The 17,982-nt window shown below is 40.1% G+C and overlaps 1 protein-coding gene across 2 annotated transcripts; it reads right to left on the bottom strand.

Annotated features, from left to right (window-relative positions):
* Positions 1–403: 403 nt before the first annotated feature.
* Positions 404–9,299, bottom strand: nrl (neural retina leucine zipper). Of its 2 annotated transcripts, none has more exons than XM_037771263.1 (5): positions 9,108–9,299; positions 5,920–6,739; positions 5,550–5,834; positions 2,194–2,409; positions 404–2,064 (listed from the first exon to the last, which is right to left on the bottom strand). In XM_037771263.1, the coding sequence occupies exons 2-5, from the start codon at positions 6,535–6,537 to the stop codon at positions 1,903–1,905; spliced, it is 1,281 nt and encodes a 426-aa protein (XP_037627191.1). In that variant the 5' UTR covers positions 6,538–6,739; positions 9,108–9,299; the 3' UTR covers positions 404–1,902. The 2 variants fall into 2 exon arrangements, with proteins under 2 accessions (XP_037627191.1, XP_037627192.1); XM_037771264.1 differs by lacking the exon at positions 9,108–9,299 and adding an exon at positions 8,882–9,076.
* Between the last annotated feature and the right edge of the window lie 8,683 nt (positions 9,300–17,982).

Raw genomic sequence — 17,982 nt, 5'->3', positions numbered from 1 at the left:
TGAACATGTTTTCTGTCAAAATGTGAGCGTGGCCGTGAGCTGCGGCGCGTCCCTCCCACACAAAGCCACAATAGACTCCGGCAGTGAGCAGCCAGGGCGCTATTATAGCCCTAATCCTGCTCCTATTATACAGGCCAGAGAGAGAGCGAGAGACACAGAGAGGGAGGTAGAGCTGAAGATGAGGTCATCCCAAACAGTGCACACCCAGGGTCACTGCCTCACTATAGAGGGACAGAGATAAAGAGAGGGATGGGAGCATTGGGCATGGGGGGCTGCAGGGCGAGCTGCAGAGAAAAGGCCTGCAGGAAGACTGAAAGTGCAGATGCTCCGATAGGTGAATGGGAAAACAGAGATGAGGTTAAAACCTGTGTGGAAAGGTGCACAAAGACACACCACAGCATGACAGGGATGGTAAAGTTCTTTGTTTATTTCATATGCATGTGAAACCACACTACAACAGGAGCAGGAAACCATCATAATGGCCATCATTTTTTTTTGTAATAATGTTAATTCTAATCACAATTGGATAAAATAATAAACTGTAGGAAAGTAAAAATACACGCTAATGGGATAAAACCAGTAAAGTAAAATAATTAGAATCAGTACATAAATAAACAATAAATACTGAATAAATAAGTGAATAAATAAAAGAACAATTTATTTTAACCTACACCCAAACAAAATAAATAGCTCTAATGCATGAACCCTGGCAATGATTCCATGGGACAGTTAAGAAGGTGTCTCCACGAAGAGATTTTTTGCATTTTCTTTTTTAATCCCTGCACCGTTAATTTATCTGTTGCATCCATAGCCCACAGTACCCGAGTCCACAGTGACCAGCTCTGTGGTGCCGCATGTTGCATTAATATGGTGGTCGTCTCCTGTTATAGCTTATATCATAGCCTCTCTAGTCTGGATAACCGGACACAACCACACAAATCATGCCGCACTCTTTACGCCTGCTGCGATGGGTTTCTTTCTCTCTTTCACCAGTCGCTTTATAGATCAGCACACTACCAGCTCTTTGTACAGGATGTAAAAACCCATTTTTGAGAGCAAACAGCAAGCCTTTCCTGTCACTGTTAATGGCTGAAAGTCACCATTTCCAACTAGCACAAGGTAGATTTCTTTGCTAAAACACAAGAGCAATATCCCCACTATTCATTTAGCACAATCATTGGAAGATCCTCATGAAAGGTATAATCCTTGTACATTCTTTAATCTATGATTATTCATTTTTACAAAGAATAACAAGTCTTGGTGAGCTTAAACACTTTGGTAGGCAACTGTGAAATATTAGCTGGCAAATACAACTGCATGCCGTGGATACTTTATCCAAGCCCATACCACTCCACATCCAGCACCACTGCACTACTCAGACCTCTGCAGCTTTAGCAGCTTATTATAAAAAAAACACAACTACAGTTTGAGCCTCAACCACTCTTTTGGAGAGTACATTGCAGCAATTATTGCATAGATAATATGTTCAGCAGTGTCAGGGACTATTGATAAGTTTTAAAGCTTTTTTCCATCCATTTTTCACAGTTTTGTTTGTCCACTGTTGCACTCTCAGCCAGTTTTTGTGCAACTATCATTCACAGTGAAGTAAAAGCAGAGTCCACGAAGCAGCCTAGAGCTGAATCTAACCCTATGAATTAACAGTTGATTCCCATTTAATCACCCAAGAGTGGATTTCACAGTTGTATTGCCCCAAAACTGCCTGCCAATGTCTCTTGTTTCACTTTCTCTCACACACACACACACACACACAAACACATTCACACACACACATACACATCCTTGTTTTCTTCCCCAAGTCTGATTACTCATCATTGATTGCTCCACGTTGGCTGGTTTCTCATTCCTCTGTTTTTTTTTTCTTCCTCTCCCTGTGGGTTTAGCTCAGAGGAAGTAGTCAGGGGGCGGGGAAGGTGGGTTGCTGGTGCGGGTCGGTGGGGCGTCGCCGCCGAGACTGTGGTTCGTGCTGAGGAGCTTCTCGTAGCGAGCCTTGTAGGCGTCTCTCTCCCTCAGCACTCGAGTCAGCTCACACTGTAGCTGGTCCAACTTGAGGAGGAGAAAAAAAACATTTCTTTGTGCTTTTGCTGAGCCACAGTGCAAAGATGTCCACTTATTATTCATACAATAAAGTGTCAGGAATGTGGGGAATTTAGGATTACGAACATGTGCGTGTACCTGTTGTGTGAGCACATGTTTCTCTGACTCCAGAGCGTGGCGGTGCTGTAGGCGCTTGTAGCGGCAGGACTGGGCATAGCCTCGGTTTTTTAGCGTGCGGCGTTTCTGCTTCAAGCGCACCACCTCATCCTTACTCACACCCCGCAGGTGTCTGTTCAGCTCCCGCACCGACAGGCTCACCAGCTGCTCGTCAGAGAAGCGGTCGTTCACCCCGCACTGCCGAACAGATGGAGAAAAACACACACAGAGAGAACACGTTGTAGTTTAATGTTAATTGGCAATGAGACAAATGCTGGAAATGATGGATGAGTAAGATGAGTGTGAAAGTGGATTTAATTATAGATATGACTGTGATATGACTGGTGCACTGGTGGATAAAAAAATTAGAGAAAACGTGACAAAATGCCTTCGAGGGTGCCCTTCCAGACTAGAAAACGTGATAAAGTGCTCCTCAGGATGTTGTTCTAGTAAAGAAAACGTGATAAAGTGCCAACTAAGGTGCCCTTCCAGTATAGATAATGTAATAAGATGTTCCATAGGGGGCCCTGCCAGTAGAGAAAACTAGGGCTGTCAATCGATTAAAATATTTAATCGATTCAAAATGTACCTTAAAGGGAGATTTGTCAAGTATTTATTACTCTTATCAACATGGGAGTGGGTCAATATGCTGCTTTATGCAAATGTGTGTATATATTTATTATTGTAAATCAATGAACAACACAAAACAATGACAGATATTGTCCAGAAACCCTCACAGGTACTGCATTTAGCATAAAACAATATGCTCAAATCATAACATGGCAAACTGCAGCCCAACAGGCAACAACAGCTGTCAGTGTGTCAGTGTGCTGACTTGACTATGACTTGCCCCAAACTGCATGTGATTATCATAAAGTGGGCATGTCTGTAAAGGGGAGACTCGTGGGTACCCATAGAACCCATTTACATTCACATATCTGGAGGTCAGAGGTCAAGGGACCCCTTTGATCACAGCCATGCCAATTTATTCCTCACCAAAATTTAGCATAAATTTAAAGTGTTATATAACCTCCTTCATGACAATCTAATATGACATGGCTGGTACCAATGGATTCCTTAGATTATTCTAGTTTCATTAGATGCCGGTATCTTCACTTTAGCTTTAAAACAGCCTGCTACAACCTAAAAATTGCAAGTTGCGTTAATACATTAAAGAAATTAGTGGCGTTAAAACTAATTTGCGTTAATCGCGTTAATTTTGACAGCTCTAATGGGAACCTAATTTTGTAGGAGACAGGGTTGGAGTCAGGCTACCCTACATGCTAGAAAAACCTTCTGTGCGCTGGTGCCCTTTATATTTTTTCCGCCCCTGCCCGTCAGACAGCCTGAGTCCGCCACTGACTGGTGGACATGTGATGTGTGTGTGTGTCTCTATCATGGGGCACATTTAGGCACCACATGTCCATAATCTGTCATGTAATCTGACTAAGTGTGGGTGACAGTTATCAGGATTACGCACAGCAATAATAGCAGATATTATGATAATAAGCTCACACTGTGCTCCACATAGCGATCCACCCAGACATCTTGATCGACCACAACACAGATTACAAAGTTTATTTACCAATTAAAATTACATCCAAGACTGAGTTTTATTAGCAGCGATTGATTTTGCCTCCAAGCACTAAAGTGTTAGTTTTGAAATAATTATTCATATAATTGGTTTAAAGATTAAGAGGTTAGAAGCTCATTATAAAATGTCAGTGGAGGAATTTTGAAATAAAGAGAGATCTCAAATTTTATAAAAAGATACCAGTAACCCCTTTTTAGCATTTATAATAGCGGTGCACACTTAATCGAAATGTTATCGACTTCGCAATATGGCCTACAGAAATTTCTGAATCACAGGATTAGGAAAATATTAGATTAAATTGTATTAAATTTAATATTGTTGCATGACAGAGATGACCGGGTCTACACATCGTATTCTACAGACTTAAGAAGACATCTTTCTTTGGTACAGATTCCTGCAAAAATCCGGCTATAGTCATTTTAACATGTTTTTCATTAAAAACGAGAATAATGATGTAAAAATTATGATTACCTCTAATATGGCAAATCATATCGCTATTGCAATTTCAGTCAAAATAATCACAATTAGACATTTTTTCAAAATTGTGCAGCCTTGCTTAAAAGTACATAAACATTTAATAATAATGTAGTTGTAAGCAGATATAAGTGTTTATTAATGTAATTAAAATAACTCCTCCTATGGGCACCAATAAGTGGAGGCTGGTGTTTGTTTAATAATATGTAGTATGTATTTATAGAAGAAGTTATACTTGGTGACAAATACTACTAAACACTTAAAGATTTACTTATATATAACTATATTATAGTGCATTATAAACTATAAATGTTTATATGGTGCTTATAAATGCTAAATGTGGGGTATATTGTTACAGATAAATGCATGTTTTATCTTCAGAAATCAAAACTTTGCACCCTCACAGACGAAGATTTAGCTACAACTTATTGTTGTCATGCAGAGAGCGATCCTTAAAGCGATGCTTCAGATAGACACAGACATTAATAACCATGTTCTAATGTCCTAATCCTAATCCTTCACTGCACGATCCCTCTCTCTCCATCCGCTCAGCCCCCTAATGCCACACCGTTCAATTCTTTCACCTCCAAACATCTCCCGTGTTTTATTGATCAACGCTTCCTGCTGGGCATCATGATAATTATCAACCTTATCTCGCCTAATATGGATTAGAGAAGATGTGATAAAATGCCCCCTAGGGTGCCCTTCCAGTAGAGAAAACGTGATAAAGTGGCCTCTAGGGTGCCCTTCCAGTAGAGAAAATGTGATAAAATGCCCCATAGGGGCCCTTCCAGTAGAGAAAACGTGATAAAGTGGCCTCTAGGGTGCCTTTCCAGTAGAGAAAATGTGATAAAGTGGCCTTTAGGGTGCCTTTCTAGTAGAGAAAACGTGATAAAGTTGCCATCTAGGGTGCCTTTCTAGTAGAGAAAATGTGATAAAGTGCCATCTAGGGTGCCCTTCATGTATAGAACACGTGATAAAGTGGCCCCTAGGGTGCCTTTCTAGTAGAGAAAACATGATAAAGTGGCCCGTAGGGTTCCCTTCCATTAGAGAAAACGTGATAAAGTGGCCTCTAGGGTGCAATTCAAGTAGAGAAAATGTGATAAAATGCAGTCTAGGGTGCTTTTCCAGTAGAGAAAACATGATAAAGAGTCCTCTAGGGGTGCCCTTCCTATATAGAAAACGTGCCCCCTAGGGTGCCCTTCCAGTGGAGAAAGTATAATAAAGTGACCCATAGGGTGCTGGTGAACGTCTTGTTGTAATTACATACCGGATTAAGTTGTGGGTGGTGATGATGGTGATGGCTGCCGTGCATGTGATGCGGGTGGTGCTGATGATGGTGATGCTGGTGGTGATGAAGGCGGCCCTGGGGGCTGAGGGGTTGTGGGTAGGAAGCCGAGGTGGCGGCGGCGTTGGGGAGTGAGTTCGGGCCCGATGAGAGGAAGACGAGCGGGCGATGGCACATATCTGTCCCCTTGGGGCAGGAGATGTCAGCGCCGCTGTCGCTGCTGGAGTCTCCCAGGTTGCTGCTCGAACTCTGAGAAAGACCTGGAAACTGAAGAGAGGGGGGAAGATGATGAAGAGGCTGCGAAGAGCGGAGAAGATAAAAGTTTTCATTCTGTACGATGACAGATCGTTACCTGTGAGCTGACAGCTGCAGCAGCTGAGTTGAGTAAAGCCTCCACAGCATCCTCACAGCCCAGGAAGCTGTTGACTGGCCCTCTCTCTCTGTCCCCTCGCTCTGGCACTCCTCCCAAGGCTCCCAGCAAAGTGGCGGGCCCCGTCACCTCGCCGCCAAACTGCTGCTGCAGTGCCGCCAGCCAGATCAGGTCCTCCAGCGAGGCCGGGGTGGGACCCTGAGGCCCGCCGTGGGCCGGGCTGCCTTCCACGTTCCCCTGAGAGCCGGAGCTGATGCCGGAGGTGAAGCTGTTGGAGAGGGAGAGGGGGAAGGAGATGGAGGAGGATGACGAAGACAGGGAGGAAGAGCCCGATGGTGGCGGGTGTGCGTCGCTGAGCGTCGGCGAGGGTGGCAGCGAGTTGTAAGGGCTGGAGCTCAAACTGGAGTCCTGCGGAGGGTGGCTGGTGTACGGGGAGCTGGAGGGGTCGTGTGGGAGGCCAGATTTGGAAAACCCACACGGAGCAGTGAGAGGAGGAGTGTCCGGTTTCACCTCAAACTTGAGGAGGTCAAAGTCGTTTAGGTACTCCATGGCCAGAGGGCTGGGGGGGAGGGAGGGCATGGGGAGGGAAGGAGAGGACATGATGGCGTCTGTGTCTGCTGCTGCTGCTGGTCGGAGCTTCAACGGCGTTTTCCCGTGTGTCAGGATTGTTGGAAAGTCCACTCCTCTACCTCAGTGCAGCTCATAGACAGCAGCAGCGCTGATGTCAGGAAGTAGACCGCTGGGTGAGGTTCCTCCGTGAGAAACTGTACGTCCCCGTGTCCTTGTCTCTGTTTCTCTTGTCCTGAAGGAAAGATGGAATAAAAAGAAAGGAACAAGAGAAAGGAATGGTGTTACACGCTTTTCAGATATAAATCTATCAAAGAGAAAAGCATTCTGGGTACCACCTTAGTTTGTAAGCTGTAACTTTATTAATAGAGAGTATCACACTGATTTAGCACAATGAAGCACAACCAGAGATATCGTCTTTTTTAATTCCACGCATTCTTCTTCCTTGTCAATACCTGCCGCCTACATTACCCACAATGCAACTTGACCACAGACAGTTCGGTTGGTGATTGGAGTGTGTAATGCTAGTAGTTAATGCATGTGATGTGTTCCCCTTTAATCGTTCACTGATGCTTTACAGATCAGTTATTAATAAGAACAACTTTGCCAGGTTGTGGAAAATCCTCCTCCAGCATTATACTTGCTTTGCCCTTTCAGCTTAAATTCATCAGAAAGCCTCCGTAAATGAACTGTTTGACCACCAAAATCAATTTATTAACAACATAACATTAACCTATTACAGTAAGTTAATGTATTAAGTCCATTTAATGGTACTTCCTAATGATTTAAAGAGCTGGCTGAAAGAAAATGGCTTCTAACTGATCAATAAAACATAAGTAAATTATTCATTAACCATTAATAATGGTTTTATTTGCATTCAGAAAGTGGTAATCAGTTTTTATTCAGATTTCTTGGTTAATAAGATCATCTCATGTTGTATGGAATATAATACAAAAAACATTCTTGTCGCCAAGTTGAGGAAAATCCTCCTCCAGCATCACTATACTTGCTTTGCCCTTTAAACTAACTCTTAAATTTATGAACTGTTTGACCTCCAAAATCAATTTATTAACAACATAACATTAACTTATTACAGTAAATTAATGTCGGTAAGTCTATTTAATGGTACTTCCTAATGAATTCAAGAGCTAGCTAATAGAAAATGGCTTCTAACATATCTGTAAAGCACAAGTAAATTATTTATTAACGATTAATAAGATATTTCAGAATACTAGTTTAGGATTATATCATGTTATATGGATTATGATAAACAAATCTTCATCAAAACCAGTTCAACATTTATAGTTAGTAGATGTCTGAATTGTTTCCTCAAAGTATAGTTTCAAAGATGATATTACGATAAATGCGTTGACAAAAAGGTCATTCTGACTTAGTTCAACATGAAGTTGAAGACTGTTAGGAGTCTGTGTGTCTGTCAGGCTTGTTTGTGTGTTATTTTAAGACATTAATCTGCAGTACATCCCCCCCTAACCCACCATCTTATACACACACCTATAGGACTATAAACATATGCACGCTCACATACACGTGCATGTTTACTTGCATATGCAAAAGATTGTGACGCGTACAAACAAAGCAGAACTTCTCCAGATCGCTAAACTTTTACAGTATACTTTGAAACTTCATTATTTGTGCCTAAATGCATGTTCAACAATAATTTTATAAAAGTGACAAACAATAATCCTCATGTTGCCAGATCTTATCTGTGAAAGAGAGCACTAAAAGACTCATCTTGTCTATGTAGAAGTGATTGCAGGGTTATTGCACTAATGTAATCACACACACAATAGATGTAACATGTAATATTTCTAGAAAGATCTGCCTACTGGACACATAAACCAACTGAAGCACAAGAATTCAGAGGGCTTAATCATTTTTGACAGAAAGATCCATGAGTCTCGGAGACCAAATCCAATTATCAACAGGTTCAGGATGTAATCCAGAGCCCGAGACTTTCTCAAATGAATCAAAACACTTTTTTTTAATATATATAATTAGATGGTGTTGACCTTAAACGAGTCATGAATCAAAATGTTAGAACTTGTCGAGACGAGTCAAGATCAATAACTTTTGTTTCGCATGGACTAAAAAGTTATATGGAAATATAGTATGTAGCTACTGTTATCAGTGTGACAATTCATCTAACAATTCAAAACACAGTTGAGCAAAGTTAAAAGGCAAAGTATCTCCTCACAATATCAATGAAAAGTTGAATATTTCCAGTATTATACAGAGGTAACTACATCAGAGAAAGCCGAGGAGAAGCAAAGCTGTACTTCTTCCAACAACACCGATTACAGGCCTTCAGATATAATAGCTATTAGTATCAAAATGAACATCTCATTAAAAAGTCTACCTTTGACTAGAGCCTCGGCTGCACAGCTCATTAGTTTCGCCCCCCGTGGTTCAAAATGGATTGTAAAAAGAAAGCAAACAGTGACGGGGCTCCATGGAGGCCTCAATATGGCTCAGGACCAGAGTCAAAAAAAGCAGCCAAAAAGAGCAACACACACACACACACACACGGGAGAGAGAGAGAAAAGTAGAATGAAAGCTAATGAGAGTGAATGAAATGATCTTACCGTCGGTCATAGAGGTGAAGGATGGTTTCGAGCTCTTTTCAACATCCCTCCACCACACACACACACACACAAATAATCAACTGACTGGTTGACTGACACGTTTGGAGAGAGACACAGAGGAAACAGAGTGTGTGTGGCGTGTTAGTGTGTGTGTTAGTGTGTATAGCACTCTGTCACTGAGTGCCACTGCCCCCTTTCTTTCTCTCCCCTCTGCTGCAAATCCCTGTTTGCAACAATCCCCTCCTCTCTCTCTCTCTCTCTCTCTCTCTCTCTCCATATCCCTCTCTCATGGTTCACAGGCATGTTCACGCTCTCTGGCAATGTCTCTCTCTATTTTCATCCCTCGCTACGTCTGTCTGTCTCACTTCATTTCTGCGTCTCTATTCTCCTTTAATTCTTAATTTTAAGGCCGCAACTAACGATTATTTTCTCGATTAACCGATTTTGTTGTTTGGTACTATAAATATGGTATTAGGGCCACATTGAGAAAAAATAAATAAATCTGAGATTTCGAGATTTAAGTCATAATATTATGAGAATAAAGTCATAGGTTTACGAGAAAAAAAAGTTGTTATATTATGAGAATAAGTCATAGGTTTACGAGAAAAAAAAGTGGTATTATAAGAATAAAGTCAAAAGTTTACGGGAAAAAAAGTCGTAATGTTATGAGAATAAAGTCATAAATCTAAGAGAAAAAAAAGTTGTATAATGAAAATAAAGTCATAAGTTTATGAGAAAAAAAGTCGTAATATTGTGAGAGTAAAGTCATAAATTTATGAAAGAAAAGTCGTAATATTACGAGAATATAGTCATAGGTTTACGAGAAAAAAAAGTCGTAATATTGTGAGAGTAAAGTCAGAAGTTTACGAAAAAAAAAAGTCGTAACATTATGAGAATAAAGTCATAAATTTATGAAAGAAAAGTCGTAATATTACGAGAATATAGTCATAGGTTTACGAGAAAAAAAAGTCGTAATATTACGAGAATATAGTTAGAAGTTTACGAGAAAAAAAAGTTGTGTTATGAGAATAAAGTCATAATTATTATAAAGTAGTAATTTGACGTATTATTTCAGAGGGTAAATAGTGTGAAAATGAGGAACGTGGAGCATCTTGTGAAGTTATACTTTAGTTTAGGTTTCACAAATAACCAAACACTTCATCATTTGGCACATCAGCACCACACTATCATCAGTATCAGGACCTTGAAAAGATTGTGAAAGAAACTGCGTTTATTCCGAAGAAAGTTATGTCTTTATTCTCGTAATATTCCGACTTTTTTTCTCGTAAAGTTATGATTTTTTTTCATAATATTACGACTTTTTTTTCTTGAAATAGTATGACTTTATTCTCATTAAATTATGACTTTTTTCTGGTAATATTATGACTTTATTCTCGAAATCTCAGATGTTTTTTCCCCTCAATGTGGCCCTAATACTCCATCGTAGTTTGATCTATAAAATGTCAGAAAATGGTGAAATTGTGCTTTTGTTTGTAATTTATTCAATGTAATCTCTTGTCTTTTATCTGGATCTGAGTCTGTGATAAAAGTTTTGATTGATTGATTGGTTGATCAGAGGATAACCAGAGAGAAAGGTGAACGAATGCTAAAATGTTTTCAGTGGCTGTAAGAGAAATAAAAGAAACCCAGAGGAACAGAGAAGCAGAGTATATGTGTGGACTGAGGAGCGATTTGCATGTGAATGAGGGGAACCGAAATTAAATTTCTCACACAGCTATCCATTAGGGAACAAAACGAGAAGAAAGGCTCATGTAAAGGGTTGAAAATAATACAGGACGGCCAGGAATAATGAAGAACGTACAGGGACTTTCATACAGTTAGTTATATTGAGATAAAATAATATCAGACACTCATATTTTTAAATTTTGTGAGTGAGTAAGGTAACGTTAACAACAGCAGTGGAGACGCTAACAAGACAAGTGATAGTGCCTACAAGGATAATGATGTTTTAATATATTGTTAGATGTTTTTCATGTTGCTAAACATGAAAGATAGCAAATGGTGTACTTGTGAACACTCAATGTAGTGTATATAATGTGTATAGTTTTTACTGTTTAATTTATTTATTTATCACTTTGTCTTTCAGGGCTGAGTCAAGTTGAACAGAGATTAATGCGACTTCACCTCCAGACTGTTCCTCTTCACACGGTTGGTGAGTGAAAGGCAGACTTCTTTTAGTTGACATGCGATTAGGGCTACAACTAATAATTACTTTCATTGTCGATTAATTTGTCAGTTATTTTCTCGATGTATCGATAAGTTGTTTGGTCTATAAAATATCAGAAAATTGTGAAAAATGTGACGTCCAAGATGACGTCCTCAAATGTCTTGTTTTGTTCACAACTCAAAGATATTCAATTTACTGTCAGAGAGGAGGAAAGAAACCAGAAAATATTCACATTTAAGAAGCTGCAATCAGAGAATTTTGTGCGAATTTTTTTTTTGTAAATGATTCAAACCAATTAATTGATTATCAAAATAGTTGATGATTAATTTAATTGTTGACAACTAAGCGATTCATCTTTGCAGCTTTACTTAATTTCTCTTTTTTTTGTCTCTTTCTGTTTCCTTGTACAGTATCTCTCTATCTCTCTCACACACAAATAGAGCTGCAATGATTAATCAATTAGATGTCAACTATTAAATTAATTAATCGTTTTTTAAGAAAAAAAAAAAGTCTAAATTCTCTGATTGCAGCTTCTTAAATGTGAATATTTTCTGGTTTCTTTACTCCTCTATGACAGTAAACTGAATATCTTTGAGTTGTGGACAAAACGAGACATTTGATGACGTCATCTTGGGCTTTGGGAAACACTGATCAACATTTTCTGACATTTTATAGACCAAACAACTAATCGATTAATCAAGAAAATAATCAACAGATTAATCAACAATGAAAATAATCATTAGTTGCAGCCCCCCAGACACACAACAACAAATCATCTCTACTCAACTTTATTCATTAAGCAGCTTTCATACAATCATGCAGCCCAAAATCCTTTCTCTCTCTCTGATGCTGCATATTTAACACTGAGTTTCACGCACACACACATGCACTGCCACACACCTCAGGTATTTAATCACATGTTAAATCATGTAAATTATAACACACATGCACAGTTTTTACACTCGTCGTCTGCACAACAGCGTGTCAACTCAGATTCAGTTTATCATCAGAAAGTAAAGTTTAGTCATTTCATCACAGAGTAAAACAAAGTCTTCTTGACAGTTGAGTTGACACAAGTTGGACTGTAGACTCTCTACTGACTCACAGTGGACACTCACAGCTACTGAATTGAGTCTGATAGCAAGTTATGACCACAGATCTATATACTGGCTGGGACACCACAATAAAACCAGGGAAGAAATGCTCATTTCCTTAATCAAAAAGTCTTGAAACTACATAACTGAGTTTTAAAAAGGTGTCAATTAAACTCATGTCCATATGCCCTTTTAGCAATGTAACTAAATACATTTTCTTATGTACATTTTGAGGTGTGAGTATTTTCATTATCTGCTACTGTACCGTATATGATGAGCCTATAAAATATATTTTTTTGACTATTAAACCAATCAATAATGTAAAAAAGTGCCTAAAATTGGTTTAAATTGAAGTGATATTATCCAATAAACCAATGTATTATTGATAATATAACGCTTACAGTACATTTTGCAGATAATACTTTAGTACTTTTCCTTAATAATATTTTGAATGCAGGACTTTTACGTTTAATATTGTATTTTTACACTATGTTTTTTTCTGCTTTTACTTAAGTAAAGGATCTGAAAACTTCTTCCACCACTGCTTTTAAAAAGATAACAGCATAGTTTAGGTGTTCAAATGTCTTTCCAAATAAAATGTTCATTACATTTGTAAAGACACTGACCATGAAACAGGACTTTGTCTGAATTTTGACTGAATCTGGGGAGGAAATCACTCTGTATGTATAAGTGCAAGAGCTATGTTAACCCATTAAGGTCTCCCAGGTGAGATTTTGTGTTTTATTAAATCCTTACTGTTTCTTTAATCAAAAAATAGAATAAAATGAGTGTTAATTATATTGCCAAGAGCTCCAGAAACCAACCAGTAGCTCTGTGTCCTCTGTGAGTACACCTGAGTACAAATCTTTGATTAAACACTAATTTGTGTTTTTTGGTGAGGAACACAAGCCCAACACACAACGGTCCCTGGACTGGTTAAAACTTGATTCAATAATAAAACATGACCCACCTTCATGTCCTCTCATCAATTCAGTGCTTATTCCCTTAAAAGCAGTAACACATAATTACTGTGGTTTCACTGTATTTAATGGTTCTCCATACGATATCCAGAGCATTAATATCGCAGCAAACAACTACTTGCTATGTAAAGATATGTAAGGGATAATGTACAGCAAGCCGGTCATTGTTGAGGAAAATAAACCCTGACAGGGCGATATGACAGGTCTTGCATCGCCCTGTCGAGGTTTATTTCACAACAATGACCCTCTAGCTGTGCATTATCCCGCTTATTACATGGCTAATTACTTAAGAAATCAATAATTTGACACAGAAATGGTCTGCCAGTGTCCGACATCAGAACTGCGTCCATAGCAACGGTCTGTTATACATAGCAACGGTCTGCTATAAATAAATAACAGACCGTAGAATGCCATGATTGACCAATTAGAATCGAGTATTCAACAAAACTATGTAATAAAGTGGAGTAATGTCTACCTGAGCAGATAATGAAGTCCCTCTGTGTGAGTAGTAATCAGAGCTTCTATGTGCTTTGTTGACATAGCCTTTTAGTGCATGTGAGCGTGCCCTACTGGCTAGGTCAAGGCCGCCACTCTGCACTGCTCTCATACGGTGGTTACAGCTGATAACGCTGACCGACGGCGCCATTGCGGAAGCGTAGCACCCACCGTCCCCTTTCCCTCTAGGTTAACACCGTTACCTGCCAGCCGCCAGCTCAGCCGTCACCATGTTGAGAGCGAAGGCAATAGAAATGCTCAACCAAAGTTTCATTCCCTGAGATGAATGTTGAAAGAATAACTGAAAATGCACCAGCAACCAGCAGTCTCATTAACTTTTGTCTGCAGTAAAACTTTGTTCGGCTGCAAAATTTCCGACAAAACAGTGCTGCTTTCGTTAAGATTTCAATATATCCACAAAGGGGTTTGTTTTTGTTCTCACAAATTAGCACCCCCTGTGTCTCTCCACGCCGCCCTGTCTCTCGCAGTTAGGCTCAAAATCTGTGAATTAATTCTGTTTTTTTCGAGTTTTTTAAGTCCGCCGCCGAGCAGAGAAATGCATAACAAGCACTTCTCGATGCTCCTTAAAAGCTAAACTTGTTAATCCGGAGTCTCTCTGTGTCTTAATAGTGTCTCGTTAAGGAATCAGTGAGTTAATAGTGCCTTCACAAATCTGATTTGGACAGTAAACAAAACCTTTAAGGCAAAACGAGACGCGCTGACTCATGGAAACAGCTCAAGGATTTTACTTTGCAGTTCAACAAAAAATAGGATCTGTGATGAGCAGAGGATATATCGAGGGATGAGGAAAATGTGACAACTGTTTAGGAGGAAAAACAAACAACCTTATAACAGTTTCTACTCTCTTCATTCAGCTTCTCTTCCTCTCTTTCTGTGTTTTAACCTCTCTATCTGTCCATCATTTGTGTTTCCGGGGAAAGCTTAGCAGCTAAACCAACAGGGCCTCCCATGAGGGTGAGGGACAAAGAGAGGGAGAGACACAGAGGAACTTACCTCATACTTCATGCCAAACACACCACCACCTCTTCCTGCATCTGCAGCCATTCACACATTTGTCCTGCAGCCTCTTAGATTCATCTCTGTGCATCTCACGTTCAGGTGGGACTCGATTTTACAGCCCGACACTGTTCACTGCTCTCCTGCGGCTTTATTTCCAGAGGTATATTTAAGTAATTAGCCCTTTACGATCCCACACTGTGATTACCATAATGGGTAGAAGTAGTTGTAGTCGATGCTGTAGTGGTTTCATTCTGACTGCAGGTTGTATTTCCTTCTAGCCTGTGGTGGATTATAGTTAATTTAAATTTTACAACCATTCACACTAACACACTTTTGGGCCTTTGTCGGAGGGATTTTAAAGGTGCAGTTCAACATTTTGGGAAATATGTGTACATAAGAAGTTACTGTGCCTCGCAAAGAAATACAGGTAGTGCACATTGTTGTTGCTTTTGTATGGATCAATCAAACGAGATGTGATCTGTTAATTAATGAGCTTTAGTGATGTTAGTATGTGGAATTTATTACCTTTGGATGGAAAGAACCAAGCCAGCTGTTTCCGCCTACTTCCTGTTTTATGCTAAGCTAAACTAACCAGCTGTTGAGAGTGGTGTCCAAGGCAGAGCGAGGAAATGGTTATGGTTATCTTAGCTTAGAATAAAAACATTAGCGGTGTTTCCTTAATCATTGATGCATATTTTTACGTACCGTATTAGAAAAGCTGTATGGAAATGGCAAAATTCGTAAAAAAGTTGTTATACTCACTGTATAGGTGTTTTTTTTGCATTTGTCGAAAAAGAGTTGATGCACTAAAAGGGGTTGAAACGCTTTTTTTTCCGAATAAATTCTGACGTAGCGAACATTTAACTCACATGACTGATCAACTGTTTCTGATGTCGGAGTCTTTCCGGATATATATTTATAATAGATTGTCTCCGGACAGCATGAAAGATGGCCAATACTAGCCGACATGAAAGAACTATTAGAACTTCTCCATTTTTCAAGGCGACTTGTTTTGTGTCCGGTTTGCAACCTCTACTTCTTCTTCTACTCTATTTACTGCCGGATTATAGCCATGTGTAATGAGTAGCCTATTACGCCAACTTCTGACCAAACTAAACTGTCGCCGAAGTTTATTCGCTCCAAACCAGTTGATGGAAATGCGCCTAATTCACATTTCATTTTTGTGACATTTCCAAAGGGTCTTTGGGCAGTTTGACATTTTGGGAAGTATACGTAGTAAGAATCAGAAATTGCTGTGACACCTTAGGCTGTTAAGTCAACGACAGTCAGCATCCTGTTGCTTGTGCTCGCGCTTATGCTCGCACTAGCATCGGCCAAAACAGTGAGATGACACACACGAGACTGAACGTGATTGACAGCAAAAACACGATATCACTATATATTTCACATGCTTGGCAGAATTTTGCCAGCTTGGGGTCCGTTTTGATTCCCAAAACCAAACGAAGGTCCCTCATTGAATCGAAGACCCGGCCGATGTTGATCCTTGTTTTCCCCCCCGACGTTGGTCACATTCCTGTTTTGCAAGGTGGGCTTCACCAGATATAACTTTGTTTTTTGTGCTTCCGTGGAGTTTGTGTTGGAGTCTGAGTTGTGGTGGCGGCTGGTCATTTGTTGGAGTTAGCGGACTCCATTTCTAACCGAACGTTAGCTGTGGTTGCACTCTTTTAGCCCTGTAGTGTCACATCCGTTGTATTTTCCTGGAAAAACGGGCCCGGGTTCTTCACATTAAAAGCAGTCTACAGGCTGATAGGGGAAACCCAGAATGTCACGAAAGGTCTCATTTTTTAGGTTAGGTTACACCCTGTTCACACATTGGCAATAAAAAACGATTAAAAAACGTTTATCCGTGTAAAAACTTACACACAATCCCTCTAAGTGGTGTGTAAATTATCCGGAGTAGTCAGGTTTTAAGTGTAATTTTTCAATGCTGTGAGCACCATAAACTAGATTCCATCCACCTCCATTATATTAGGGTCCTCAAAGACAAATACCTCAAGTAATAAAACAGAAACTATCTGCATGGTGATTTGGGTGAACTGACCCTTTACGCTTGAGCATCTCCCATCATCACCCAAACACCCCTCATATGGGAAGCTGACCTCTCCGTCACCTTGTAAACCTGGTTTCATATCCTCCAGCTTTGATCCTCAGAGAGGCTCATAGGGCAACGCGGGGTCACGAAACGGGAGAAACTCACGACGAGACTGAAGCAGAGGGGTGGGGGTAAAAAAAAAAAAAAAAAGAGGACAAGAAATAGCACTCAAGAAGAAGAAGAAACGAAGAAGAAGAAGAAGTGCATGAAGGACAGACAGGACAGAGGGAATGAGAGAGACGAGGACAGTTTGGACAGATGGTGTGAGGTGGTGGCCTGTAGTGGTCCCACTACCTTCTTATCCCACAGATACATGTCCTAATCCTGACTAACTCTGCTACAAGCAGCAGGCTTACACGTCTCACCTCAAGAGGGGCCTCCTCCCTAAAACTCCCCTCCCTCCCTCCCTCCCTCACTCTGAGGATATGTCTCTTCACTCTCTACACACACACACACACACACACACACACACTCACACACACACACACACAAAGGCCGTTAAATGACACAGAGTGAGGAACGATGTATAAAGGCACCTCATAATCATGCCTAAAGACCTTTACATAAAATGCGAAAATGTGAAATACTCGCCGGCGAATATTATATGTCTAGGGCTTTTATTGTGAAAGGTAACGAAAGGAGTGGATCTTGTCTGTGCTGCCGTTGTCAAGGATGAAAGTTACTAATAAAGTTTGCCATCCTGATTCGGACTATGGAGCAAATATAGGTCCGGCTCAGAAAATCGAATCAGAAAATGTCGCTTTTTTTGCCGCGTAATATACTCGTTAATTGCTTGAAAAATTAAACGTCCCCGGTGTCTAAAGGCCTTAAGCCAAAAATGACTTTTTAATGGTTTTATTTATATTTAATCCTCCTCAATCAGTGTGATTAGTCACAAATGACAAAACATTAAAGGGACTGTTTGTAACTTCTTACACGTATAAATCTACCGGGTCGGTGTCCCATGCCCACTCGCATGTGGCTA

The sequence above is a fragment of the Sebastes umbrosus genome, chromosome 5 (assembly GCF_015220745.1).
Source record: "Sebastes umbrosus isolate fSebUmb1 chromosome 5, fSebUmb1.pri, whole genome shotgun sequence".
Classification (NCBI taxonomy): Eukaryota; Metazoa; Chordata; class Actinopteri; order Perciformes; family Sebastidae; genus Sebastes; species Sebastes umbrosus.
This window is presented reverse-complemented; position numbering and strand designations above follow the sequence as displayed.

Coding starts and splice junctions, on each gene's coding strand:
- nrl (XM_037771263.1), bottom strand. CDS start 6,537: ATGTCCTCTCCTTCCCTCCCCATGCCCTCCCTCCCCCCCAGCCCTCTG. Junction 5,835..5,919: donor CTGCAGCTGTCAGCTCACAG/GTAACGATCTGT, acceptor CCCTCTCTTCAG/TTTCCAGGTCTTTCTCAGAG. Junction 2,065..2,193: donor AACATGTGCTCACACAACAG/GTACACGCACAT, acceptor CTCCTCCTCAAG/TTGGACCAGCTACAGTGTGA.